Source organism: Periplaneta americana, chromosome 9, assembly GCF_040183065.1.
Source record: "Periplaneta americana isolate PAMFEO1 chromosome 9, P.americana_PAMFEO1_priV1, whole genome shotgun sequence".
Lineage (NCBI taxonomy): Eukaryota > Metazoa > Arthropoda > Insecta > Blattodea > Blattidae > Periplaneta > Periplaneta americana.
The window spans coordinates 152,274,383-152,302,211 of record NC_091125.1 but is presented as its reverse complement, the minus strand read 5'-3'; the positions used below and the strand labels follow the sequence as shown (position 1 = coordinate 152,302,211).

Sequence of the window (27,829 nt, the reverse complement as noted above, 5' to 3'; positions counted from 1 at the left end):
CCCTTCATTTACTCCTTACCATCATCTGATTTTTATCTTTTGCCACCTTTTCCTTATTTCCATTCTTTGTTTATTTTCATTCCCTTCATTTACTCCTTACCATCATCTGATTTTTACCTTTTACCACCTTTTCCTCATTTCCATTCTTTATTTATTTTCATTCCCTTCATTTACTCCTTACCATCATCTGATTTTTATCTTTTGCCACCTTTTCCTGATTTCCATTCTTTGTTTATTTTCATTCCCTTCATTTACTCCTTACCATCATCTGATTTTTATCTTTTGCCACCTTTTCCTGATTTCCATTCTTTATTTATTTTTATTCCCTTCATTTACTCCTTACCATCATCTGATTTTTACCTTTTACCACCTTTTCCTTATTTCCATTCTTTGTTTATTTTCATTCCCTTCATTTACTCCTTACCATCATCTGATTTTTTATCTTTTGCCACCTTTTCCTGATTTCCATTCTTTATTTATTTTTATTCCCTTCATTTACTCCTTACCATCATCTGATTTTTACCTTTTACCACCTTTTCCTTATTTGCATTCTTTGTTTATTTTCATTCCCTTCATTTACTCCTTACCATCATCTGATTTTTACCTTTTACCACCTTTTCCTTATTTCCATTCTTTATTTATTTTCATTCCCTTCATTTACTCCTTACCATCATCTGATTTTTATCTTTTGCCACCTTTTCCTGATTTCCATTCTTTGTTTATTTTCATTCCCTTCATTTACTCCTTACCATCATCTGATTTTTATCTTTTGCCAACTTTTCCTGATTTCCATTCTTTATTTATTTTCATTCCCTTCATTTACTCCTTACCATCATCTGATTTTTATCTTTTGCCACCTTTTCCTGATTTCCAGTCTTTATTTATTTTCATTCCCTTCATTTACTCCTTACCATCATCTGATTTTTATCTTTTGCCACCTTTTCCTGATTTCCAGTCTTTATTTATTTTCATTCCCTTCATTTACTCCTTACCATCATCTGATTTTTACCTTTTACCACCTTTTCCTGATTTCCATTCTTTGTTTATTTTCATTCCCTTCATTTACTCCTTACCTCCATTTTTCTGTCCTCCTGATTCTCTCCATCTGCTTCTGATTTCCTTGTTTTTCTTCTCCTGATCCTCTTAAGCTTTTCTGATTTTTATTTTTTTATTCTTCTGATTCCCTCAATCTCCTCATGACTTTCATCTTTATCTCTTCCTGATCCTCTCCCATTTCTTTCCATTTCCATCATTTTCACCTTTATTTCTTCCGATCTCCTCCACCTTCCTCTAATTACCATCTTTCCATTCTTTTGTTCCCGTTTCCATTCTTATAATTTCTTTCTCTTTTCCTCCTCATCTCCTGCTACTTCTAACATTTTTCTCGCTCTTCACTTATTTAATAAATTCAAAATAGACGGCTACGTAATATAATTTGTTAATCATTAACTTTCTAAAACATTAAAATCCCATCTTCAAATTTTACCACTCATTTGACAAACTTCGAAAATATCGAATATTAATACAATTACAATTTCAAATCATTCATATTCATCAATATTATTTGTAGGTCTGTATAATTGGTTCTGTATGTGGAACACCCTGTACCAGCGCGAGCATGTTAACAACTCCTGGAAGCATGACAAAATATGTATGCTCAGACCCCCGTAACCTGGACATCGCTCGTTACCGCCGAACATGATTCGGACGCATCTCGTAACGTCGTTGTTTTTCTTGTAGCCGTGGTAACCAATGTAGTGGAGCGATTCAGCCGATCAGTATTTCGCAGGCTGCATCCTCAAATTGATTTTAATGGAAGCATAACTTTGAATGTTCGCCGCTTCCGTCACTCAGAGCGCGTCCATAAATATTTATCATGAGAGAATACTGGGCAATAAAAATCAGGCCTGTTCCCAGTCTCCTGCTTACACCAGCTAACAAATGAGTATTTTTTTTTTTTTTTACAGTTTTTGTATAGAGAACTTTACAAATTTATGAAGTACATCTATGTATGCATTCGTTTTGCTTCTTAGAACTCTTTCTTTTCAGATCATCTTATGTTGTTTCTTTCAATTTCCTATTGTTTCATGTCTTCACATTTCCATACTGTCAGATACTTTCTTCACCTACCCCGTCCTGTTCTCTCCCTCCCTGTCGCATTTCTCTATCTCTACCATATTAATTATGTTATTTACATCTTATATTATTCATTTTATAGTTTTCATATCTATCGTAATTTTCCGATCCTCTGGTCCTTCACCTGCTCTCGTTCCTTCTGTTGTCAAACCTTTTATTCTTTGCCGTCGTCTTTTGTTGTTCTCATTGTCACAGTCGCTTGTTCTTAACTTTGTCTTTATCTCTTCTTCCTCTCTTGTCGTCGTCGATTGTTGTTTCATTTGTCGTCTTCCCTTGTTGGTCTCCTTGTCGTCGTCTATAATTGTTTTCTTTGTCGTTGTCTCGTGTTGCTCCTTTTGTCGTCGTCTATTGTTGTTTTCTTTGTCGTCGTCTTATGTTACTCTCTCTGCCATCGTCGATTATTGTTTTCTCTGTCGTCATCTTTTGTTGCTCTCTTTGTCATTGTCTATTGTTTTCTTTGTCGTCGTCTCGTCTCTTATTGCTCTCTTTGTCGTCGTCGTCTCTTGTTGCTTTTTCTTTCGTCGTCTCTTGTTGCTCTTTGTCGTCGTCTGTTGTTGCTTTTTCTTTCGTCGTCTCTTGTTGCTCTCTTTGTCGTCGTCTCTTGTTGCTCTCTTCGTCGTCTATTGTTGTATTCTTTGTCTCGTCTCTTGTTGCTCACTTCGTCGTCTCTTGTTGCTCTCTTCGTCGTCTATTGTTGTATTCTTTGTCTCGTCTCTTGTTGCTCACTTCGTCGTCTATTGTTGTTTTCTTTGTCGTCGTCTCTTGTTGCTCTCTTTATCGTCTATTGTTTTCTTTGTCGTCGTCTCTTGTTGCTCTCTTTATCGTCTATTGTTTTCTTTGTTGTCGTCTCTTGTTGCTCTCTTTGTCGTCGTCTCTTGTTGCTCACTTCGTCGTCTATTGTTGTTTTCTTTGTCGTCTCTTGTTGCTCTCTTTGTCGTCTATTGTTTTCTTTGTTGTCGTCTCTTGTTGCTCTCTTTATCGTCTATTGTTTTCTTTGTTGTCGTCTCTTGTTGCTCTCTTTGTCGTCGTCTCTTGTTGCTCACTTCGTCGTCTATTGTTGTTTTCTTTGTCGTCTCTTGTTGCTCTCTTCGTCGTCTATTGTTGTTTTCTTTGTCGTCTCTTGTTGCTCTCTTTATCGTCTATTGTTTTCTTTGTTGTCGTCTCTTGTTGCTCTCTTTGTCGTCGTCTCTTGTTGCTCACTTCGTCGTCTATTGTTGTTTTCTTTGTCGTCTCTTGTTGCTCTCTTTGTCGTCTATTGTTTTCTTTGTTGTCGTCTCTTGTTGCTCTCTTTATCGTCTATTGTTTTCTTTGTTGTCGTCTCTTGTTGCTCTCTTTGTCGTCGTCTCTTGTTGCTCACTTCGTCGTCTATTGTTGTTTTCTTTGTCGTCTCTTGTTGCTCTCTTCGTCGTCTATTGTTGTTTTCTTTGTCGTCTCTTGTTGCTCTCTTCGTCGCCTATTGTTGTTTTCTTTGTCGTCGTTTCTTGTTGCTCTCTTCGTCGTCTATTTTTGTTTTCTTTGTCGTCGTCTCTTGTTGCTCTCTTTGTCGTCTATTGTTGTTTTCTTTGTCGTCGTCTCTTGTTGCTCTCTTCGTCGTCTATTGTTGTTTTCTTTGTCGTCGTCTCTTGTTGCTCTCTTCGTCGCCTATTGTTGTTTTCTTTGTCGTCGTTTCTTGTTGCTCTCTTCGTCGTCTATTTTTGTTTTCTTTGTCGTCGTCTCTTGTTGCTCTCTTTGTCGTCTATTGTTGTTTTCTTTGTCGTCGTCTCTTGTTGCTCTCTTCGTCGTCTATTGTTGTTTTCTTTGTCGTCGTCTCTTGTTGCTCTCTTCGTCGTCTATTGTTGTTTTCTTTGAAGTCGTCTATTGTTGCGTTCTTTGTCGTCTTGACCTATCCTTGTTGCAGTATTGATAACCGATAGGCCTACTGGAATTATGTTCAGAGAGATAGGGCTTTTGAGATAAAACGTACCAACCGTTCTAAATGTTAAATTAATTGATCCACATTTTATAGAAAAGAACCAATCCACATGATACCTAAGCTGAGAAAAATACACTTAAAACTTAAAAGCAAATATCAAATTCACAAATAAATATAACGACTTCTTGCTTTAACCATATAAAAGCATATTATCGGAAGTATCTTTGATCAAAATATGGCTTCTTGAAATTACTTAACTGTTGAGCTGTGACATTCTTTTGTGGTATGGTTCCTTTCTGCAGAATGCGGTCCAGTTATTTAACGACTTCTTTCAACTACGCAGACTATTTAGAGATGATACTTATGATGATAAACGATACTGGAGGATTGATTCAATGATATCCTTTCAGCGAGTTCGAACATTCGACCTTTTTATTGAGAAGTGTTCAGCTGGCATGAGTTTGTACTGATCTAGCATTCTGAACCCGGTTCTCTAACATCGAAAGCTAACACACTAGTTATTCGGGTGGATGCGCAGACATAAATCAGTGCATGTTTACACGACGTTAGAAACGTGGCGTTTTTCTGTCAGGCAGTAAATAAATCTCTCCTTGAGATTGAGTTACTCCGTCAGCACAACAGGCTGGCTGGTTGGCTGGCTGGTTGGACGTAGACTGCAGGCAGCGCAGCTGGGAGACGCAGTGGAGGGGCTTTTTGTTTCGAATTCCAGAATCCCGAACGGTTTTGCTCTGCGTGGTTCGGATTCCGCAGGCTATTGGTTCGAGAAATCTCAGGATTTCCCATGTATAATTCTTTAGCAGATGTTAACTCAAATATGTCCCTTTTAATTAACGCTTTTTTTTCTCAAAAGTCGCTGCGACTATTTGTTGCTCTACGCAGTATTCAGAGGCAGAAGGACCTAAGTCCACAGAACAGTGTGTCTGAAATATTCTGTGTCAATATACATATAATCAGCTACAGCTATGTTGTTATCTTAAATGATGAATGAATAATAATAATAATAATAATAATAATAATAATAATAATAATCCGTGGCGTTACAGCCCGTGAAGGGCCTAGACCGACCAGCGGGCTGCTGGCCTCACGCCCACATGCCGAAGCAGAGGTGGACGATCATCGAACCAGAATGGAGGTATCGTGTGGTTAGCACGATGATCCCTCCAGCCGTTATAGCTGGCTTTCGCAACCGGATTTCGCTACCTATCGTAGCTCTCCAACTGCATTACGATGCTGTGTGGGCACCGGTCCCATACACTGGCCGAAATTTCATGAGAAAATTTCTTCCCCTATGAGGACTCGAACCAGCGCGCATTCTGTAACGCGGGTCCTAGGCAGGACGCCTGAGACCACGAATAATAATAATAATAATAATAATAATAATAATAATAATGATAATGATAATGATAATAATGTTTTACATCCTTCGCAATATTTCGGTTTGCCTATAATATTTGTAGGCCTAGTCATAAATCCGTGTTTAGGCAGCCATTCCTAAAAGTAGATCTTTTAACTCTATGAAAAGATGTTAAAAAAATTGACTATTATGTTGTACCCTGCTAAAATAATTTTTAACGCTGATTTTCAATTGTCTGTGGCTATTGTTTATGACACAGAACTTGTGAATAATACTTTGTGAACTGTTAAAACAATTTGTAATATGACTAAACATATGCTTTTATACCATTTTTTTTATCAAATATGACTTAATGCTAAAATATGGTTGTCTAAAATACGCATTTATGTGACCAATGAAAACCGTGTCATCCTGTTCAGAAAAGCTAGAAATGTGTTTAATTTAACTTAGGGTAAAGGTTGGTAATGAATATTCGTGGACAAGTTTCTGCACAAAACCCGTCCTTCTCTAGCTCAGTAAAATTGTAATAAATTCTCAAAAAAAAAAAAAAAAACTATCACATTATTACTCGTATCACAGTTTACCAACCTCTACCCTAAATTTTAAAAATAAATCAGAGAAAAAAAGACGTCATAGAAATCTGAGCCCTAATTAGCCTATGAATAGAATATGTCCAATATTTGAAGATAATTTGCTATATACAGACATGTCCAGAACCACTTCCTCAGTGTCACGAATGCTGGAAATTGTTAAAACTTTAAATTGAGAGATTCATGAAGAAGTACATTGTGTATCATCAGATGGTTCTTTCAGACGGGCAGACATTATTGCTATTAATGGACGCTTAAAACGGGCTCTTGTTCTTGACCCTACTATCCGTTTCGAAAGAAACCTAAATCAGGCCACCGAAGTTGATATTGAGAAGAAGTCCATATATGAACCTTGTCTGCCTTATCTTTCTCAAAAGTACAACGTCCCTCTTAAACAATGGTCCGTCATTGGTTTGTTGTTTGGCAGTAGAGGTTCTATTACAAAATTCACATGGAATTATCTTAAGGAATTTCACATTCCTTTTGATTATTAAGGGCCGTATTCATAGACATTTTTAGCGCGGGCTTCCGGTGGATTATCAGCGTTTTTCGTATTCATAAACCAGTGTTAGCGATAGGATATGATTTGAATTCTGTACAAGTAACCAGTCGATAGCCGGGGCTAGCTTAGTACGCTCGTAGCGCGTGCTGCGAAATGTCTATGAATACGGTCCGTAATGTCTATTCTTATGAATATTATCAAGGATTTTCTTCAAATATTACATCATCATCTCTATTTCAATTAATCCACTTATATTTGCCTTCAACAATTAACTTTCTTTTTTCTTTAATGTATCACATCACATATATTGTACATGTTTAAAGTATTCAGGATCCTTGTGGCCACTCAAATTCTTTGAGCTGATGTCTATAATTTATAAATATATATTTGTACAGTATTACAATAATTTCTTTTTTAATTTGTGTAATAATAAATTCATCATAGTACACAGTTGATAAACTGCACACTAAAGAACTGTACTTGGTGGTTGATCTTTCTTTCGTGGGGTACCGTGCAACGAGCCCTGATCACCCCTGGCAATTAACTGTTAACAGACAGGAAATTAGCGTTTCCTGCTCCCGTGATACCTGGAACAGGCTCTCTAAACCGTCCAGTCTTCCGGAATAGCTCGATCGCATGCTGAGGGGGTGAACACGGCATCCACTACGAATCCCTTTCATTAGGCTATTCCCTTTGTTTCTCCATTTCTTACACTCCATCCTTTTCCTCATTTAATCTGTGTCCTTGTTTCTATCAACAATTTTATTTATTTTCTTTATTTTAATTCGTTTTCCTCGTTTTTTCTTCCCTTTTTCTTCTTCTATCTCTTATCCTTTTCTCACCCTGCATCTTTCTTGCTTACATTATTTCTCTAATCTATTTCAGTCTTCTAATTTTATTTTTCCTTACTGTTTTCTTGTCCAGTTTGTCCACCCCTCTTCGTTCATTTTTTTATTCGACGTTTATTTTCTCCTATTTCATTTACCTTCTTTTTTTTTCTTTCTTTACATCATAATATTTCTGTATTTTCTTTCTACTCTTTAATTCTTCTACTATTTCTAATTTTCTCGCTTCCTTTGTTTTCGGTCTGCGGGTACATTTTTTATTTGCTTATACAGGAACAAAATTTCAGGAATCGATTTCTAGTACGTAGAGAATGGCCGTGAAACTTGGACTCTCACTTCGAGAGAACAACAGAGATTAAGGATGTTTGAGAATAAGGTTCTTAGGAGAATATTTGGGGCTAAGAGGGATAAAGTTACAGGAAATGGAGAAAGTTACACAACACAGAACTGCACGCATTGTATTCTTCACCTAACATAATTAGGAACATTGAATCCAGACGTTTGAGACGGGCAGGGCATGTAGCACGTATGGGCGAATCGAGAAATGCAAATAGAGTATTAGTTGGGGGGCCGGAGGGAAAAAGACCTTTGGGAATGCCAAGACGTAGATGGGAGGATAATATTAATATGGATTTAAGGAAAGTGGGATATGATGGTAGGGACTGGATTAATCTTGCTCAGGATAGGGACCTATGGCGGGCTTATGTGAGGGCGGCATTGAACCTCCGGGTTCCTTAAAAGCCATAAATAAGTATTTGCTTTATATCATCCCCATCATAGCTGCTGTTATGAGCGACATTTTTGGGTGTAAAATACAGGGTGGGTCAAAAGTCACTTTTTCCAAACACTTACTTACATTTAATTACATTCAATTTAAATTTGACTACACATTCCTTTATAGATTTTGTTCATAATGATATAATCACGTTTATAATCAGAATAGTATAATCCTGGTTGGTACAAAAATTCAAACCAATATTTCAGTCTTAATTTCCAAGACCTTTCATCATTTCTAGCCATTCAAATCATTTACAGATAAAAAAAAGAAAAAAAATGGGGGTTTTCATAGGTCCTTCCCCTTAAACAAGTCAAAGGGATATTACTTAGAGACGGTCGTGTAGCTTCCGGAAAACGTAGCCGAATGTTCTTTAACATTTCACGTACCAGTTTGATGTTCTCGCTAAAAGATCTCAAGAATGAATATTCGTTGCTCAGTAGTGTAACTAACAATGGTTATTTTTACGACCATGATCTCTTGTGAGAACACCAACGAAACTGACCACTGTTTGCTAATCTGAATCCAGTTGTGTCTGTCCGCAGACTAGCGTCACTGTGTCTCCTTGATTAAAAAAATTAGAAGAATCCGATGATATTTGTAATTTTTATTCATGTTTATATAGACTACCTTAAAATCCCGCAAAAACCAAATTTTTACTAACTTTTTCTTTGGGTCGTAAATCGAAACCAATGATAGATACCGGTGTAGACACACGAATTAAACACTTTCTGAAAGAATTAGCACATTCAGTTGGAATTTATGGATTTTATTAACTTTTATACAAATCGCGTTTTTGGCTCGTGAAACGAACGATTTTCCCAATTGGAAGTCATACACGAACAAACTTATGTTTTTCTGCATGGGACCATGAAACTTTTGACAGATATGTGTGCAGACACCTGAATTTAATATTTTTTAAATAATTCCCAGCGGTGAGAGAGCGAGCTAACAAGCACGTAGCTAAAGTCAAGTCTTGTTTGCCGCGCTCTGTATACAGTAGAACCCCGATTATCCGTCACCCTATTAACCTATTGGCGGATTATCCGACCGTCTATTTCTCGCTTTTTCCTATTTTTTTTTCAGAAATAACTTAGTATGAAGTACTGTTTTGTACATCATATTAGTAGGTTCTACATAGGCTATGTTTTTGCTAGAAGGTGTTATTACAAGTCTTTATAGTTACAAAGCATTGTCTACTGTTCGAATTGCCGTTCTATAATATAACTTGTATATAAAATGTCTTCCACGGGTGTTAACAGAAAATGTATTGTGTTTTCTTACTTACTTATGGCTTTTAAGGAACCCGGCGGTTCATTCCCGCCCTCACATAAGCTCGCCATCGGTCCCTATCCTGAGCAAGATTAATCCAGTTCCTACCATTATATCCCACCTCCCTCAAATCCATTTTAATATTATCCTAAGTATCGAAAAAAAAAATGGAAATAATTGAATGGTTTGAGAAAGAGAAACTGTGGCTCATCTCGCATTAGAATACGAGATTGGCATTACAACTGCGCGATTTAATAAAAAAAACAATAATAAAGTGTAAAAAGGTATGTAAATCTACAACATGAGACCTCCTTTATACCTGTCTTTCCTGAGGCAGTTATTACAAAGGACTTCCTTGCCGCTTAAAACCCGTCGTTGACAACCAGACTTAAATCAGTGAACTTCTGATCCACTACCTAGCGAGTTAAAAACAAGACCATGGAGGAAATTACAAAATCTTTCAAGGTACGGATTATCCGATTTTTTCGATCAACCGTTCAGTTCACCCTCTTCATTACCGCGGATAATAGAGGTTGTACTGTATTGAACTTGTCAGAACTCTATGCCTTCACCGTACAGATATAATGCTAACATCCTAGATGGATACTGGCTCCTCAAATCAGTTTCCTCTCTCTTAACAGTTGTTTTCTGGAACTGCTTAAACTTTGGAACTACATCGAAGGAACTGTTACTTTATAATATATGTTCCTGACCTCTGCTAGTCACAGGTAACTTCGGTAACAGATATGAGTCTGAAAATATAGAAAGCAGAGTTTGAAACGCGCAGTCCTTGAGACCTCCCAGGACTCGAACACCTGACCGCAGCGGATGGGGTTCTGGACGAGTAAGCCATCGCCGTCAGTTTTTTGTTTTGCACGCTCCGCAGATCTGAACGGCTCGGAGGTGGAAACTTAACCGCGGAAGGAAGAGGTTAGGGATAAAAAGAGGAGTCGAAAATTATGGGCTACGTCTCAATTTAAAACAATTTTCCTAAAAAGAAAGCAATAAAAATCTTCACACCGCGAAGCAATAAATTAGATTTTTTAAAGAACACGCTCACTGCGCCTGCGTCATTCGCTACGTCATCATTTGCATTCACACCTGACTTCACGAAGCAAACCGCAACCATGACAACGTCTCGCCTTCGGATAACTACTCAAAGGCCAGAATATTTAGTCATACGGCCTCTCGCAGTCTCAGTACGTTGTGGTGGTAGTCTAATCGCTGGCCAAGCGTAACTCTCTACCTGACGACTTCTTATCAGAGGAACAGAGGTTAGATTCCTTTTATATCCTTTTGAGATACATGGTGAGTTAGGGGGAGAGGAATCAAATTGTGTGCAGGGTTCTCGTTCACCCTTCAATTTTCCGTTCATTAATGCTATATTATCACCATATTAAGTGCTTCACAGATATTTGAGAATGGTGGTGATGGTGGTTATTATTATTATTATTATTATTATTATTATTATTATTATTATTATTACAGTACTATGAATGACTGCATTTATCACTGTGCTAATGAGCTATAGACCCGTTCGAGTCTATTTATGAATTTATTTATTACGATACTTAAGGGGTTAGGTACAGTTTACAGAAGTAAAATTTTTGGAAATAATCAACATTTTTTCCTCTATTACTGTATCTTGTAAAAAGGTAAAAAAGTTATCTCCGTAACATGCCATGAAGGCACTTGGGGGACATGGAGATAGAGCCCCATGCTTTCCATGACCTCGGCACTAGAATGAGGTGGTGTGGTCGACACCACGCTCTGACCGCCTTTTACCCCCGGGAAAGACCCGGTACTCAATTTTATAGGAGACTGAGTGAACCTCGGGGCCAATAATGAAAATTGGTATGTGTAAAACACTGTCCTTCTGCTAAGTTATATTAAAAAAATATTTTTAAGATTAAAAAAATATTTATATTCTTTTTTCAAAATTCAATATGGTGGCAGTTCACTGTGCAGTGATGAAGCGTTTCCCTTATAACTCACAAACTTTTTCATGTTCTCTTTCTTTTATTTTATTGCTGAAACTCATGTTTACAATATCATGCTCTTTCAACTACATTCCTTAATAAATAATATTTTTTTTTTTATTTTGTGTTAGAAGAAAATATTTGACCATTTTTAAATGAATTTATTTTTTATCAGACAATCTATCAAAGGCAGAAAAGTGATTTTGCTTCATATTGTAGATATGACATGCATAAATACACAAAATTTCGTTACAGAATATTGGATAGTTTTTGAATTATGACGGAAACGCTTCATCACTGCACAGTGAACTGCCACCATTTTGAATTTTGGAAAAATACAAAAAAAAAAATAATTTTTTAAGTCGTAAAAATATTTTTTTTCATATAGCAGAAGGACAGTGTTTTACACATACAGTTTTCATTATTGTACCTACAAGATACAGTAATGGAGGGGAAAATGTTGTATATTTCCATAATTATACTGCTATAAGTACCTAACCCCTTAAAGTGTCAAGGGATTCATCGAACTCCTATAGTTAATTGCGTGAAACTTTTATGTTTTTCGTGATTGTTATTGTGAGCATGTTTGGATTTTAAAACTGTTTGGGATTTGAAATAAAATGTTGATATTTATTTTAATTTCCGTCATCATACACCCTGCATTCAAATTTAACAAGGCGGAGCCTTCTCGTTAACTACTTCATAATCCCTGCCTCATTCCATGAGGCCTGGTCTAGAGACAGCAACGCAATTGGTAGTCGAAACGATTCATACATCAATGTGACGCCAATGAGTTCTTTGAAATTGTAATGAAAAAAAAAAAGAAATAATAATAATAATAATAATAATAATAATAATAATAATAATAATAGGCCTAATGGTTTTATTTAATATGGCAGAGTTAAGGCCTTCTCTCACACATAATCAGGAGCAAAACTTGCTTACATAATTGAACCCAAGATCACATATTAACAGATTGGATCAGTCTTATCACCGCCATCTTGAAGGCAACAACTTTTTTCAGATTCACTATGCTGCCATTTAGCGACTGCAGAAAAATTCACGTTATAACTCTTATTAGAATTGCATAGAGAAACTGTATTTCCATCTAGCGGTCGTTATCAATCGACAGTGGCGCTCCTGGTGGTTGTTTTCTTCCAAATGTTACCATTTTTAATATGGGGATGCCCAATCTGTTATTCAGGGGTTGAACATAGAACTTTAGCCGACTTAAGTAATTACAAATTAGTCTTAAGCTAGATGGATACGATTTACATAATGGAATCAAAAGAGGCAGTAAATAAAAATATACCTAGTGAAAATAAAAATAAATGCATATACAATAAATAAATAAAAATAACTAAATACAAATGGCTTTTAAAGAACCCGGAGGTTCATATCCATCCTCACGTAAGCACCTAAGCTGCCATCGGTCCCTATCCTGTGCAAGATTAATCCAGTCTCTACCACCATATCCCACCTCCCTCAAATCAATTTTAATATTATCCTCCCATCTACGTCTCGACCTGCCCAAAAGTATTTTTCCCTCCAGTCTTGCAACTAACACTCTATATGCATTTCTGGATTCACCCATACCTGTTATATGACCTGCCCATCTCAAACGTCTAGATTTAATGTTCCTAATTATGTCTGGAGAAAGTTACACAACGCAGAACTGCACGCATTGTATTCTTCACCTTTCTCCTTTAACTTCATCCCTTTCAGCCTCAAATCGTTTCCTAAGCAACTTATTCTCAAACACCCTTAACCTCTGTGCCTCTCTCAAAGTGAGAATCCAAGTTCCAATTTACATGATGAAATCAATGGAGGCAGTTTAATAACAGTGTACTAGTGAAAATAAAAATAAATAAATAAATAAACGAATAAAAGAATTAATAAAAATAAATATCTTCTTCAAGAAAAATTCCCCGAGAGCTTAGCCAGGGAATCGGACTCTGGACCTTCAGATCTGGAAGCCGACGTGCTGACCACCAGAATTGTCAATTTGCTAACAGTTCTTCATTGTGTTTCACAGACTACTCGTCCAGCGTGACGTCGGGGGGCGAAACCTCCCCCGTGCCAGCGCCCCAGGACGCGGCGTGTAACGGCTGCTCCACGTCGGCCGCCATGGGGGTGTCCGAGGAGACGGACAAGGTGGAGGAGGAGCTGTCTGCGGTGGACTCGCCGCCCTCCGTGCTCTTGGACGACAAGGTCGCCCCCGCTGCGCCCTCCGAGAACAACAGCGAGGGCGAGCTGGACGACTTCGCGCCCAAGCGCAAGCAGCGGCGGTACCGCACTACCTTCACCAGCTTCCAGCTGGAAGAGCTCGAGAAGGCCTTCGCGCGCACACACTACCCGGACGTCTTCACCAGGTCAGAACTCGCCGCACTTCATATTAATATATAGTAGAACCCTGATTATCCGTCACCCTGTTACTAAAGATTTTCTTATTTTTGGTATACAAGACCAACACTTTTATTAAATTATTCATTTCGTTTCATTTCATTTATTTATTTAACCTGGTAGAGATAAAGCCATCAGGCCTTCTCTTCCCTTCTACCAGGGGATTACAACTACAATATTAAGATTACAATTATAATTGATTTATTTATTTATTTATTTAACCTGGTAGAGATAAGGCCATCAGGCCTCTTTCCTTCTACCAGGGGATTACAACTACAATATTAAGATTACAATTATAATTTATTTATTTATTTATTTATTTAACCTGGTAGAGATAAAGCCATCAGGCCTTCTCTTTCCTTCTACCAGGGGATTACAACTACAATATTAAGATTACAATTATAATTTATTTATTTATTTAACCTGGTAGAGATAAAGCCATCAGGCCTTCTCTTTCCTTCTACCAGGGGATTACAACTACAATATTAAGATTACAATTATAATTGATTTATTTATTTATTTAACCTGGTAGAGATAAGGCCATCAGGCCTTCTCTTTCCTTCTACCAGGGGATTACAACTACAATATTAAGATTACAATTATAATTTATTTATTTATTTAACCTGGTAGAGATAAGGCCATCAGGCCTTCTCTTTCCTTCTACCAGGGGATTACAACTACAATATTAAGATTACAATTATAATTTATTTATTTATTTATTTATTTATTTATTTATTTAACCTGGTAGAGATAAAGCCATCAGGCCTTCTCTTTCCTTCTACCAGGGGATTACAACTACAATATTAAGATTACAATTATAATTTATTTATTTATTTATTTATTTATTTATTTATTTATTTAACCTGGCAGAGATAAGGCCATCAGGCCTTCTCTTCCCTTCTACCAGGGGATTACAACTACAATATTAAGATTACAATTATAGTTTATTTATTTATTTATTTATTTAACCTGGTAGAGATAAAGCCATCAGGCCTTCTCTTTCCTTCAACCAGGGGATTACAACTACAATATTAAGATTACAATTATAATTTATTTATTTATTTATTTATTTATTTAACCTGGTAGAGATAAAGCCACCAGGCCTTCTCTTTCCTTCTACCAGGGGATTACAACTACAATATTAAGATTACAATTATAATTTATTTATTTATTTATTTATTTATTTATTTAACCTGGTAGAGATAAAGCCATCAGGCCTTCTCCTTCCTTCTACCAGGGGATTACAACTACAACATTAAGATTACAATTATAATTTATTTATTTATTTATTTATTTATTTATTTAACCTGGTAGAGATAAGGCCATCAGGCCTTCTCTTCCCTTCTACCAGGGGATTACAACTACAATATTAAGATTACAATTATAATTTATTTATTTATTTAACCTGGTAGAGATAAAGCCATCAGGCCTTCTCTTTCCTTCTACCAGGGGATTACAACTACAATATTAAGATTACAATTATAATTTATTTATTTATTTATTTAACCTGGTAGAGATAAAGCCATCAGGCCTTCTCTTTCCTTCTACCAGGGGATTACAACTACAATATTAAGATTACAATTATAATTTATTTATTTATTTATTTAACCTGGTAGAGATAAGGCCATCAGGTCTTCTCTTTCCTTCTACCAGGGGATTACAACTACAATATTAAGATTACAATTATAATTTATTTATTTATTTAACCTGGTAGAGATAAAGCCATCAGGCCTTCTCTTTCCTTCTACCAGGGGATTACAACTACAATATTAAGATTACAATTATAATTTATTTATTTATTTATTTATTTATTTATTTATTTAACCTGGTAGAGATAAGGCTATCAGGCCTTCTCTTCCCTTCTACCAGGGGATTACAACTACAATATTAAGATTACAATTATAATTTATTTATTTATTTATTTATTTATTTATTTACTTATTTAACCTGGTAGAGATAAAGCCATCAGGCCTTCTCTTTCCTTCTACCAGGGGATTACAACTACAATATTAAGATTACAATTATAATTTATTTATTTATTTATTTAACCTGGTAGAGATAAAGCCATCAGGCCTTCTCTTTCCTTCTACCAGGGGATTACAACTACAATATTAAGATTACAATTATAATTTATTTATTTATTTATTTATTTAACCTGGTAGAGATAAGGCCATCAGGCCTTCTCTTCCCTTCTACCAGGGGATTACAACTACAATATTAAGATTACAATTATAATTTATTTATTTATTTATTTAACCTGGTAGAGATAAAGCCATCAGGCCTTCTCTTTCCTTCTACCAGGGGATTACAACTACAATATTAAGATTACAATTATAATTTATTTATTTATTTATTTAACCTGGTAGAGATAAAGCCATCAGGCCTTCTCTTTCCTTCTACCAGGGGATTACAACTACAATATTAAGATTACAATTATAATTTATTTATTTATTTATTTATTTATTTATTTATTTATTTATTTAACCTGGTAGAGATAAAGCCATCAGGCCTTCTCTTTCCTTCTACCAGGGGATTACAACTACAATATTAAGATTACAATTATAATTTATTTATTTATTTATTTATTTAACCTGGTAGAGATAAAGCCATCAGGCCTTCTCTTTCCTTCTACCAGGGGATTACAACTACAATATTAAGATTACAATTATAATTTATTTATTTATTTATTTAACCTGGTAGTGATAAAGCCATCAGGCCTTCTCTTTCCTTCTACCAGGGGATTACAACTACAGTATTAAGAATACAATTACAATTATAATTTATTTATTTATTTATTTATTTATTTATTTAACCTGGTAGAGATAAGGCCATTAGGCCTTCTCTTTCCTTCTACCAGGGGATTACAACTACAATATTAAGATTACAATTATAATTTATTTATTTATTTATTTAACCTGGTAGAGATAAAGCCATCAGGGCTTCTCTTTCCTTCTACCAGGGGATTACAACTACAATATTAAGATTACAATTATAATTTATTTATTTAACCTGGTAGAGATAAAGCCATCAGGCCTTCTCTTTCCTTCTACCAGGGGATTACAACTACAATATTAAGATTACAATTATAATTTATTTATTTATTGAACCTGGTAGAGATAAGGCCATCAGGCCTTCTCTTTCCTTCTACCAGGGGATTACAACTACAGTATTCAGAATACAATTACAATTATAATTTATTTATTTATTTATTTATTTATTTATTTATTTATTTATTTATTTATTTAACCTGGTAGAGATAAGGCCATCAGGCCTTCTCTTTCCGTCTACCAGGGGATTACAACTACAATATTAAGAATACAATTACAATTATAATTTATTTATTTATTTATTTATTATTTTGCTAATAATTGTAACATAAATTATAAAATATACAGAGAAACTTTAGCTCGCCCCTGAAAGAGTAGAACTCGTGCTCAGGGGCGGATTCCTGAATTAAATTACAGTTAATATTAAATTTACAAATACGACCTCCAGAAGTTGATATACAAATTTCAGAATGTCTCAGAAAAATATAATTGTAAAAGATCACTTCAAAAAACAAAAGTGATGGCCTTCCGAGGGAAAAATCCAGTGAGATCAAAAATAATAATAGGGAAGACCCCAATAGACCAAATATCACATTTTCAATATCTGGGATGCTACACAAGTTATGAGAAAGATAAAGATTTGTATATTAAACTGTCAAAATTCCAGGCTATAAACGGGACCATCAAAAGGACTCTAGGAAGAAAAACAAGAAAAGAAACAAAATTAAAACTTTATAAAACATTATCAATACCATCACTCCTTTATGGAAGTGAGACATGGATAATGGGCGCAGAAAATAAAAGAAAAGTACAGACTGCCGAAATGAAATTCCTACGATATATGAATGGAAGTAATATCATGGACAGAATACAGAATGTAGAAATAAGAAAAAATTTGCTGATACAAAGTATGGAAGAAAAAATTCATGATTATAAACATAAATGGACAGAACATCTATTCAGAATGGATAACAGCAGATTGCCTAAGTTAGCCTTAAATTACAATCCTAGAGGCAAGCGTGAGGTGGGAAGACCCTGGAAGAGATGGACACCCTGCTGAGACATCGCCGAAACAGGCCGAAATGGTCTAATCCATGACGTTGATGATGACAAATACAATAAAAATCAAAGTACTAAAAGATTAACTGATTAATAAAAGCTAGACAGTTTATTCAACTCACAACCAAATGATCACATCTTGATAGATAAACGAAGACATACTAGTATAGCAGACATTCGAACTTTCAGGGGAGCAGACTGTAATTCTGACCATTATTTGGTAATTGGAGAATTAAGAGAAACTGCACGCATTGTATCCTTCACCTGACACAATTAGGAACATTAAATCCAGACGTTTGAGATGGGCAGGGCATGTAGCACGTATGGACGAATCCAGAAATGCATATAGAGTGTTAGTTGGGAGGCCGGAGGGAAAAAGACCTTTAGGGAGGCCGAGACGTAGATGGGAAGATAATATTAAAATGGATTTGAGGGAGATGGGATATGATGGTAGGGACTGGATTAATCTTGCTCAGGATAGGGACCAATGGCAGGCTTATGTGAGGGCGGCAATGAACCTCCGGGTTCCTTAAAAGCCAGTAAGTAAGTAAGACAGTTTATTGTAAAAGTTAAGAAGAGAGAAGCATTTCTTTTATTCATTAAGTAAAAATTAAACCTACTCTACGCAGTAAGAAAATGCTTAATAAGTTTGCTTTTGAACGCTACTAAATTCCGACAGTCTCTGATGTCACTGGGTAGGGTATTCCACAAGCGCGAGAGCGAGATTGTGTATGACGATGAATACGATGATGTCTTATGTGTTGGTATGGCTAGTATGCGACTATTTTGCGTGCGTGTGAAGAGATTATGATATGATGACAGGTAACTGAAACGGAAGGCAAGGTAGGTAGGTGTAGAAGTGTGAAGGACTTGGAAAAGGAGAACAAGAGAATGAAAATTTCTACGTTCGTTAAACCGTAGCCAGTTTAGAGTTTGGAAGGACTGGGTAATGTGGTCAGCGCGACGGACATCGCAGACGAAGCGAACACAAGAATTATGAACACGTTGTAATTTTTGCGACTGGTGGACATTGAGGTCAGTCAGTAGAGAATCACAATAATCGAAGTGGGGCATTACTAGTATTTCCACTAGTATTTTCTTGAGTGATAGCGGAAGGAATTTTCTAATCCTGTTTAAGGAATGTAATATGGAAAGCACTTTTTCGATAATAGGAGTTACTTGGTTATTCCAGTTTAAATGCGTATCGAAGTAAACTCACAAGGTTTTTAACACAGGAAGCAAAAGGTATTACTGTGTCGTTTAATTTGACTGGAAGAGCAGGAGTAATGTTGCATAATAGACGTTGATGTCCCACTAGAATTGCTTGTGATTTTCTTGCATTGAGAGTCAAACCAAACTTTCTGGCCCATGCAGATATAGATTCAAGGTCCTCGTTGAGATTTTGCATTGCGTCATTGAGAGAGTCAGGGGTTGTATGGATATAGATTTGTAAATCGTCTGCGTAGAAGTGATTTAGTGTTCTGCCCAAGGTCAGATCTTTCACTGCAAACACGGCTTTCTCCAGTCTTTCCTATTTTCTGCCTCCCTCTTCGTTTATTCATATGGTCCATATATCTTAACATCGTCTACGATCTGATACCTTCTTCTACCACGAACTCTTCTCCCGTTCACCATTCCTTCCAGTGCATCCTTCAGTAGGCAGTTTCTTCTCAGCCAGTGACCCAACCAATTCCTTTTCCTGATCAGTTTCAGCATAATTCTTTCTTCACCCACTCTTTCCAACACAGTTCATTTCTTATTCTGTCTGTCCACTTCACACGTTCCCTTCTTCTCCATATCCACATTTCAAATGCTTTTATTCGCTTCTTTTCACTTCGTCGTAATGTTCATGTTTCTGCCCCATACAACGCCACACTTGATACAAAGCACTTCACTAGTCTCTTCCTTATTTTTTTTTTACAGAGGTCGGGAGAAAATGTTTTTTTTTTCTATTAAAAGTTTCCTTTGCCATTGCTATCCTCCTTTTGACTTCTTGGCAGCAGCTCATGTTACTGCTTATAGTACATCCCAAGTATTTGAAGCTGTCCACTTGCTCTACTGCCTCATTTATAATTCTCAAGTTCATCTTCTATATTTTTCTATCTATGACCATGCTCTTCGTCTTATTTACACTTATTTTCATCCCATTCTGCTCACAGCTGTCATTTAGCCCCAGTAGCTTATCCTTTAGTATCATTTCCTCTTCTGCTAACAACGCCATATCATCAGCAAATCTTATGCACTTTATTCTTCTTCCTCTTACTATCACTCCTCCCATGTTCTGAAAACAGTTGTTTACTAAATCCTCCAAGTAGATGTTGAACAGGGTACGTGATAAAGGACATCCTTGACGTACTCCTGTCGCAATTTCACTTCCTTTTGACATTTCTTCTGCTATCGTAACTTTCACTCGTTTCATATAAAGATTACTGAACTGTCTTCTCCCTTTCCAATCCACACCAATTTGTATTATTAAACTCAATTTAAATCTTAATTGAACATCGAGGTCGCAAACCCATTTATCGATAAGAACTCTCAAAAAAGATTACGCTTGTCGAATTATCCGACTATTTTTCTCTCTAACTCTTCTTTACAGACCATGATTCATTATCGACTCACTCACCAATATCACAAACATTAATCAAAATCCAAAGTCAGTTAAATGAACACAAAGCCATCTACAACACACAGTAGAAATAGGAACTCAAAAAGGCCTATTGATATACCCACAGATCCTAAACACGCGGTGTGACCACAAAGCGTGTATAAATCTAAACTTCACACAAAAAAAAAAGTTTATGCTTAAGTTTTTTTATGTTTAAGTTTTACTTAACTTTATTGTAACTGTACAGTTTATTCAAGTCTTTACTTTTTTCAAATTTCAAATTTCAAATTTCAAATTTATTCACAATTACATTTGAATTGAATACATATGAATAGATACCCGAAATGAGCATATGCTCGTGCTCGGGTACAGTCCAATAGTCTACATAAATATCTAGGTAGTTTAAAAATGAACTTCTTAGGGCCGATTGTATAAACCATTTTACCTTAGATCAGAGGTTAAATTGATCCTCGTTCTAGCTGAACTTGGAATTTTGTGTTGTATAAAGTCTAATCTGAGATTAATTTGTCTTAAACTAAAGTCAACTTTGACTCAAGAAATTTCTCCGATTAAGTTAATGATCCAAGTTCAGTTATTTCTTTTCCGTTTGAAATATACGAGTGGTAGATTGTGCAAAAAGAATAACCGTCATTATTAATATTAATATATATATATATATATATATATATATATATATATATTTTCAATTTCTTACCTTAATACACAAACATTCTTATATTTTATAAGGCTTTATCATGTTCAGCAGTATTTTTTTTTATTTCAGTAGGTTATTTTACGACGCTGTATCAACATCTAGGTTATTTAGCGTCTGAATGAAATTAAGGTGATAATACCGGTGAAATGAGTCTGGGGTCCAGCACCGAAAGTTACCCAGCATTTGCTCATATTGGGTTGAGGGAAAACCCCGGAAAAAACCTCAACCAGGTAACTTGCCCCAACTGGGAATCGAACCCGGGCCACCTGGTTTCGCGCCCAGATGCGCCGACCGTTACTCCACAGGTGTGGACGTTCAGCAGTATTAAATAACATAACCTATAATTATATTATGTTTATAACAACCATTAATTATTCATGGATATGATAGGTACATTCATAAATTTTCAATTAACTGTATTACTGAACGAAAATTGTCGTTTTATAAAGCTTTATTATGTTTAGCAGTATCAAACACCATAACATAACAATTTGGAGAACGGTCAACCATCTTCTTATTGTCCGCCATTATTTACAACGCACAAAACAAACCAGTGTCTCCAACAGAGTGTGCGGAAAGTCGCCAAAAAGTGGTTGGAAAATCGCTAGATTTCTTATCAACAAAGAAAGATTAAATTTTGGCACTATGAGGTGCTAAAAAGGTCGCTAAATCCCTATTTAAGCAATATAAAAGTTGAAAGAAATTGTCGTCGATAAAGAGTTAAGTCGCTAAATTGGCAACACTGAACAAACCTGTACAACATGGCCCGCGCATCACATACTTCACCTGTTTATGCGATGTTGCCAAGTCCTTTTCACGTGAACTTAGATTGCATTTGAACCTAGGTAATTTGATCGCAGAAAAGTTTTATACAATAGAAGAAGTGTCTGAACTCGGTTCACTTTCCGATCTTCGATCAAAGTTCGATCTTTAGTCAGAGAGTTTTATACAATTGCGCCTTAGTAAGGTACAGTTATGAAAATTCACCTCTATTACAGGATATAACGTGTTCGCTCATAACCGTTGAGGTCTGACCTTATTAGCAGGCTGTAGCGGCTATCAGCATATTCGCCACGGTCTACATGTGATAGATAATAACATGTACTTCGTATAAAAGCCATTAGCTGCGCAGAACGCAGAAGTAATGGAAACTGTGGGCGGGTGTAAAAACAGAAACTAAAGCTTCTCGAGATGCGTTCAAGTTGTTGCATTACGAACACGTAACACAGAAATAATTTAATTGGTCTTGTCGTTACGCCTCATTTCGGTTGTTATGGTAACCTGGAATGAGTTGCTGGGATTATTTTTCCTCCAAGGTCAGGTTAGAAGAACAGATGAACACCGAAAACGATTAATTCCTTAACAACGGCGTGCTCAAGGTTGCCTAGCGACAGATCGTGGAGCAGCAAACATGACAGTCTAATATGCGCATAGTTTCCATATCACTCGCACATGTAGGCCTATTTACTAGTCTATCACTTACCTGTTACCCTGTTGAAATCTATGAGAAAGTAGTTGTGTTTTCAGTAGGAGGGGACGCTGGAGAAGGGTCTTTGTTAAGTATTTCTGCTACTTGGAACTTGATGGAAGATAATTGTATTTTATTGTATTTATTAACATTCTATGATATTCATACATTGCTTCACAGCTAGAATATGGAACAAGTCAAAAAACTTAATACTACTATAAAGTCTTACGTCCGTACGTACGTACGTACGTACGTACGTACGTACGTACGTACGTATGTATGTATGTATGTATGTATGTATGTATGTATGTATGTATGTATGTATGTATGTATGTATGTATGTACGTATGTACAGTATGTATTTACACTGCAAGTGGGCAAGCACCCGGTGGCAGTGGTATACACAATATAAATTATACTTACTTACTTACAAATGGCTTTTAAGGAACCCGAAGGTTCATTGCCGCCCTCACATAAGCCCGCCATCGGTCCCTATCCTGTGCAAGATTAAGCCAGTCTCTATCATCATACCCCACCTCCCTCAAATCCATTTTAATATTATCCTCCCATCTACGTCTCGGCCTCCCTAAAGGTCTTTTTACCTCCGGTCTCCCAACTAACACTCTATATGCATTTCTGGATTCGCCCATACGTGCTACATGCCCTGCCCATCTCAAACGTCTGGATTTAATGTTCCTAATTATGTCAGGTGAAGAATACAATGCGTGCAGTTCTGTGTTGTGTAACTTTCTCCATTCTCCTGTAACTTCATCCCGCTTAGCCCCAGATATTTTCCTAAGCACCTTATTCTCAAACACCCTGAACCTATGTTCCTCTCTCAGAGTGAGAGTCCAAGTTTCACAACCATACAGAACAACCGGTAATATAACTGTTTTATAAATTCTGACTTTCAGATTTTTGGACAGCAGACTGGATGATAAGATCTTCTCAACCGAATAATAACACGCATTTCCCATATTTATTCCGCGTTTAATTTCCTCCCGAGTGTCATTTATATTTGTTACTGTTGCTCCAAGATATTTGAATTTTTCCACCTCTTCGAAGGATAAATCTCCAATTTTTATATTTCCATTTCGTACAATATTCTGGTCACGAGACATAATCATATACTTTGTCTTTTCGGGATTTACTTCCAAACCGATCGCTTTACTTGCTTCCAGTAAAATTTCCGTGTTTTCCCTAATCGTTTGTGGATTTTCTCCTAACATATTCACGTCATCCGCATAGACAAGAAGCGGATGTAACCCGTTCAATTCCAAACCCTGCCTGTTATCCTGAACTTTCCTAATGGCATATTCTAGAGCGAAGTTAAAAAGTAAAGGTGATAGTGCATCTCCCTGCTTTAGCCCGCAGTGAATTGGAAAAGCATCAGATAGAAACTGACCTATACGGACTCAATATAAATTATACACAATAAAATTATAATACCCAATATAATTATATACACAATACAATAAGAATACACAATACAATTTAACACAATAATTACATATATATAGGCCCTATATAAGTTTCAATAGTCTTTCACTTTACTCTCATCTCACTCACTGTAGTGGCACTATGACGCATTTCACTGACACTTTAGGACACATTTCATGACGCTATAAATTATCACTGATCGGAACTACTCGTATTCACTGCACTGTAAAACCATAACTTCACTGACTCCCCTCGCTTCACTGATACAACAGTTCAAATAAGACAGATAATTACACCCTTATGCATACTTATACAGTAGAACCCCGATTTTCTGTCACCCTATTAACCGATCGGCGGATTATCCGACTGCTTTTCTCGTCCCATTTTTCTATAAGCCCTTACCATTACACGATATGTCGTAGGAATGGTTCCGCACACTTCCAGCAACAGAAGCAGTTACTTGTGGGAGGGGGTGTTTTTCCCAACTTATAAAATAGTCACTAGATCTATCTGCTTTCAAAGAAATGACCTCCGTATCTTTCACACAATTGCAAACCCGTGCATCATTTGGTCTTTGTCCTACTGTTCGAGCGGCCATACTGTTTAACTTCAATGTAAAATATCTTTAAAGAGTTTCGAAAAAATGTGTTCATTTTAGTATCGAAAAAAAAAGTGCAAGTAGAATCTATAGCTCATATCGAATTACAATACGAGATTGGCGTTACAATTTACAACTGTGCGCTATTTATTATGAAACAAAGATAAAGTGTATAAAGTACGAGAATTTAAATCTACAACACGATATTTCTACTCTTATCTTTCCTCTGACAACTATCACAAAGATTTCCTTGTCACTTAAACCCGTCATTGACAACCAAACTTAAATTAGTGACCTTCTGATCCACTTACTAGCATGTTAAACATAAGAGCACGTAGAACATTTCGGAACTATAGACTTAAGTCTTAGGCCTATTGCACTTAATTTATGAAAATATATGATAGTATGGATTATCCGATTTTTTCGATTAACCGTTCAGTCAACCCCCTTCATTACCACGGATAATAGAGGCTCTACTGTAAACAGAACTACATTTAAGCTAAACATTTCTAGTCTGAGACCCTCTTACACGCTATTTTTAAATAATTTACAATTCAAACCGAGGGAGTAACTCGTCAGGCTAAATAAATACATGTCACCTTAGAGATATGATATGATATGATATGATATGATATGATATGATATGATATGATATGATATGATATGATATGATATGATATGATATGATATGATATGATATGATATGATATGATATGATATGATATATGATATGATATGATATGAACCCTGTACAAGTAATCAGTCGATAGCCGGGGCTAGTTTAGCAAGCTCGTAGCGCGGGCTAGCGAAATGTCTATGCATAGCACAATCTATATATATAATTTGAACTGGTAATGGAATTTACGGGAAATCGGCTGAACGGATTTTAATGAGTGACCCCTCATTTTCATGCCTGGCATCCAAAGTTTTTCGGAAAAATAGTAGTTTTCAGTGAAATGTCAATTTTCCTACATAATTTTCCTATTTTCCAAAATCCATCTGTTGTCAGTTTTGAGAATTATTTTATTCAATCACGGCCGACTTGATTGAATTTCAGAACAAAACACACACTACAATAAACAATAGGCTATTACACGAAGGCCATGACCTGCAGGATTGCCGACATATTTAGAGCTCAATTCAATTTGTTATTAAAAACTGATTCTGCAGTGTATAATTTTCTGAGTACAGCTGTGTATTGGATATTCAAATCTACGAAACTTGAGGTGGTTTGATGACATTATTACCATTAGAAATTAAATGTTATTATAGTTAATATCATGATGCATCTATCTTTTCATTAATTGTACATAATATTGATGCTATATTGATGACATGAAAGTGAAACGTTTTGTGGTTATGTAAGTAAATGTAGAGAATATCTTAATTTAGATCTTCATTTCTATTACTGAGTGGCTGCTATATATAATTACAAAACTTAAGATAATAATATTGTTATTAAAAATCAAATATGTTTATACTTATTAACCCAGTGGGGTTGGGTCATTTTCATATACTTAATGGCGGTGTAGTGTAGATATTGATATGTGTCATTGTCTTCAGTATTGGCTCGAGAGAGCGCAAAAATTACAGTTCCTAAGGAAAGATCAAAAGGTATTACTTACTGATAAAATAAGAGGCCTAGAAAATGTTGTAGTCTCCAGATCATTTCAGCAAGATCTCTTAGTAGGATAAAATGATTTTACGCTCTACATTTCAAGTTCTACATGCAGCAGCTATACGAAAATGCTATTGTTCGAAAGCTTAGCAAACCTGACATTTTTTTAACTTTTGTCTACAATCCAAAATGACCTGAAATAGCTACTGCTATCGTCCTGACATTGATACTTGCGTTTTCGCGTTGAAACTCAAAAACTGAAGTTGGATAGGTTCAAGAAAAAGTATTTGGCCTAAAAAAATCCATTCAGAGGGAGTATGTTTCATTATTATGGAAGTAAATAACTATCAAAAAGACAAGTATTCTTCATTGAAAATAAATCTGAAAAATTTTTATTTGAACGTCTAACGAACTTAGTTTGCAGCAGTATTTGCTGCACAAGCCACTAGTTAATTTATAGTCACAGCCTAGTTGAAATGCAATACAAAAGAGGTTTACAATATAGTCTACTAGTACAACACAAAGTTTTAGTATCAGTATTTAGTATTTCATGAAGCGTTGTTGAATATCATGAATTCACCTACAGAATAAAAGGCGTGAGAAATTAAGTACTTCTTTAATTTGACCCTAAATAATCTTATGTGTTGAGTTTCATTTTTATATCGATAGGGAGGGTATTAAAAATTTTTATTGCCATGTAACGTACTCCTTTTTGACAGCACGATAGACTTGCCGATGGAGTATGAAAGTCTTTTTTGATGCCTATTTATGCTATGAACTGTTGAATTAGTTACAAAGTTTTCACGATTATATACGAGGAAGATTATTAATGAAAAAAATATACTGACAAGCCATGGGCATTATTTATAGTTTTTTTTAAATAGTCCTACACTATTCCCTAGATTTGGTACCTACTATTATTCTAATTACTTTTTTTTTTGTACTAGGGATATACTGTTACTATCTGTGGAATTTCCCCAGAATATTATTTCAAAACTCATTACCGAGTGGAAGTATGCAAAGTATATTGTTTTTAAGGTATTGCTATTTACTATCCTTTGCATAGATCTAATAGTAAAACATACTGAATTTAGTTTGGAGGTAATTCCTTTAATATGATTTTTCCAATTTAATACATTATAGATTTTTAAGCCAAGAAATTTAGAAAACATATTATGTGTCTTTCTCGTGTTAAATTTACATTAGCTCGTTAACAGGCTGAAACTTGTTAACGAGGTAATGTAAATTTAACACGAGAAAGACACATAATACGTTTTCCGAAGTGATACAGTGTTAAAAGTTGTGTAATCAAGATGTGCAAGAAAGTTGGTTGTTCTTGTTTCTAATAGGGACCTATTGTTAATTATTGCGCTTGAATTTTGCGAGGTTGAATTTGGACAGGATTTAAATTGAATTATGTTACAGTTTAATAGTAATTTATTGACTGAGAACCAGTCACATATTTTGAAGAGAATTTCCTCTGTTGAAGA

At 35.7% G+C, this 27,829-nt stretch overlaps 1 protein-coding gene across 2 annotated transcripts in view; it reads left to right on the top strand.

Moving 5' to 3' along the window:
* LOC138706612 (homeobox protein aristaless-like) overlaps window positions 1–27,829 on the top strand; it is a 680,650-nt gene that overhangs the window by 471,569 nt on the left and 181,252 nt on the right. For both annotated transcript variants that reach the window (XM_069836126.1, XM_069836128.1), the window contains one exon: window positions 13,422–13,758. In XM_069836126.1, the coding sequence (XP_069692227.1) occupies window positions 13,422–13,758 (337 nt within the window). The remainder of the gene's footprint in view (window positions 1–13,421; window positions 13,759–27,829) is intronic.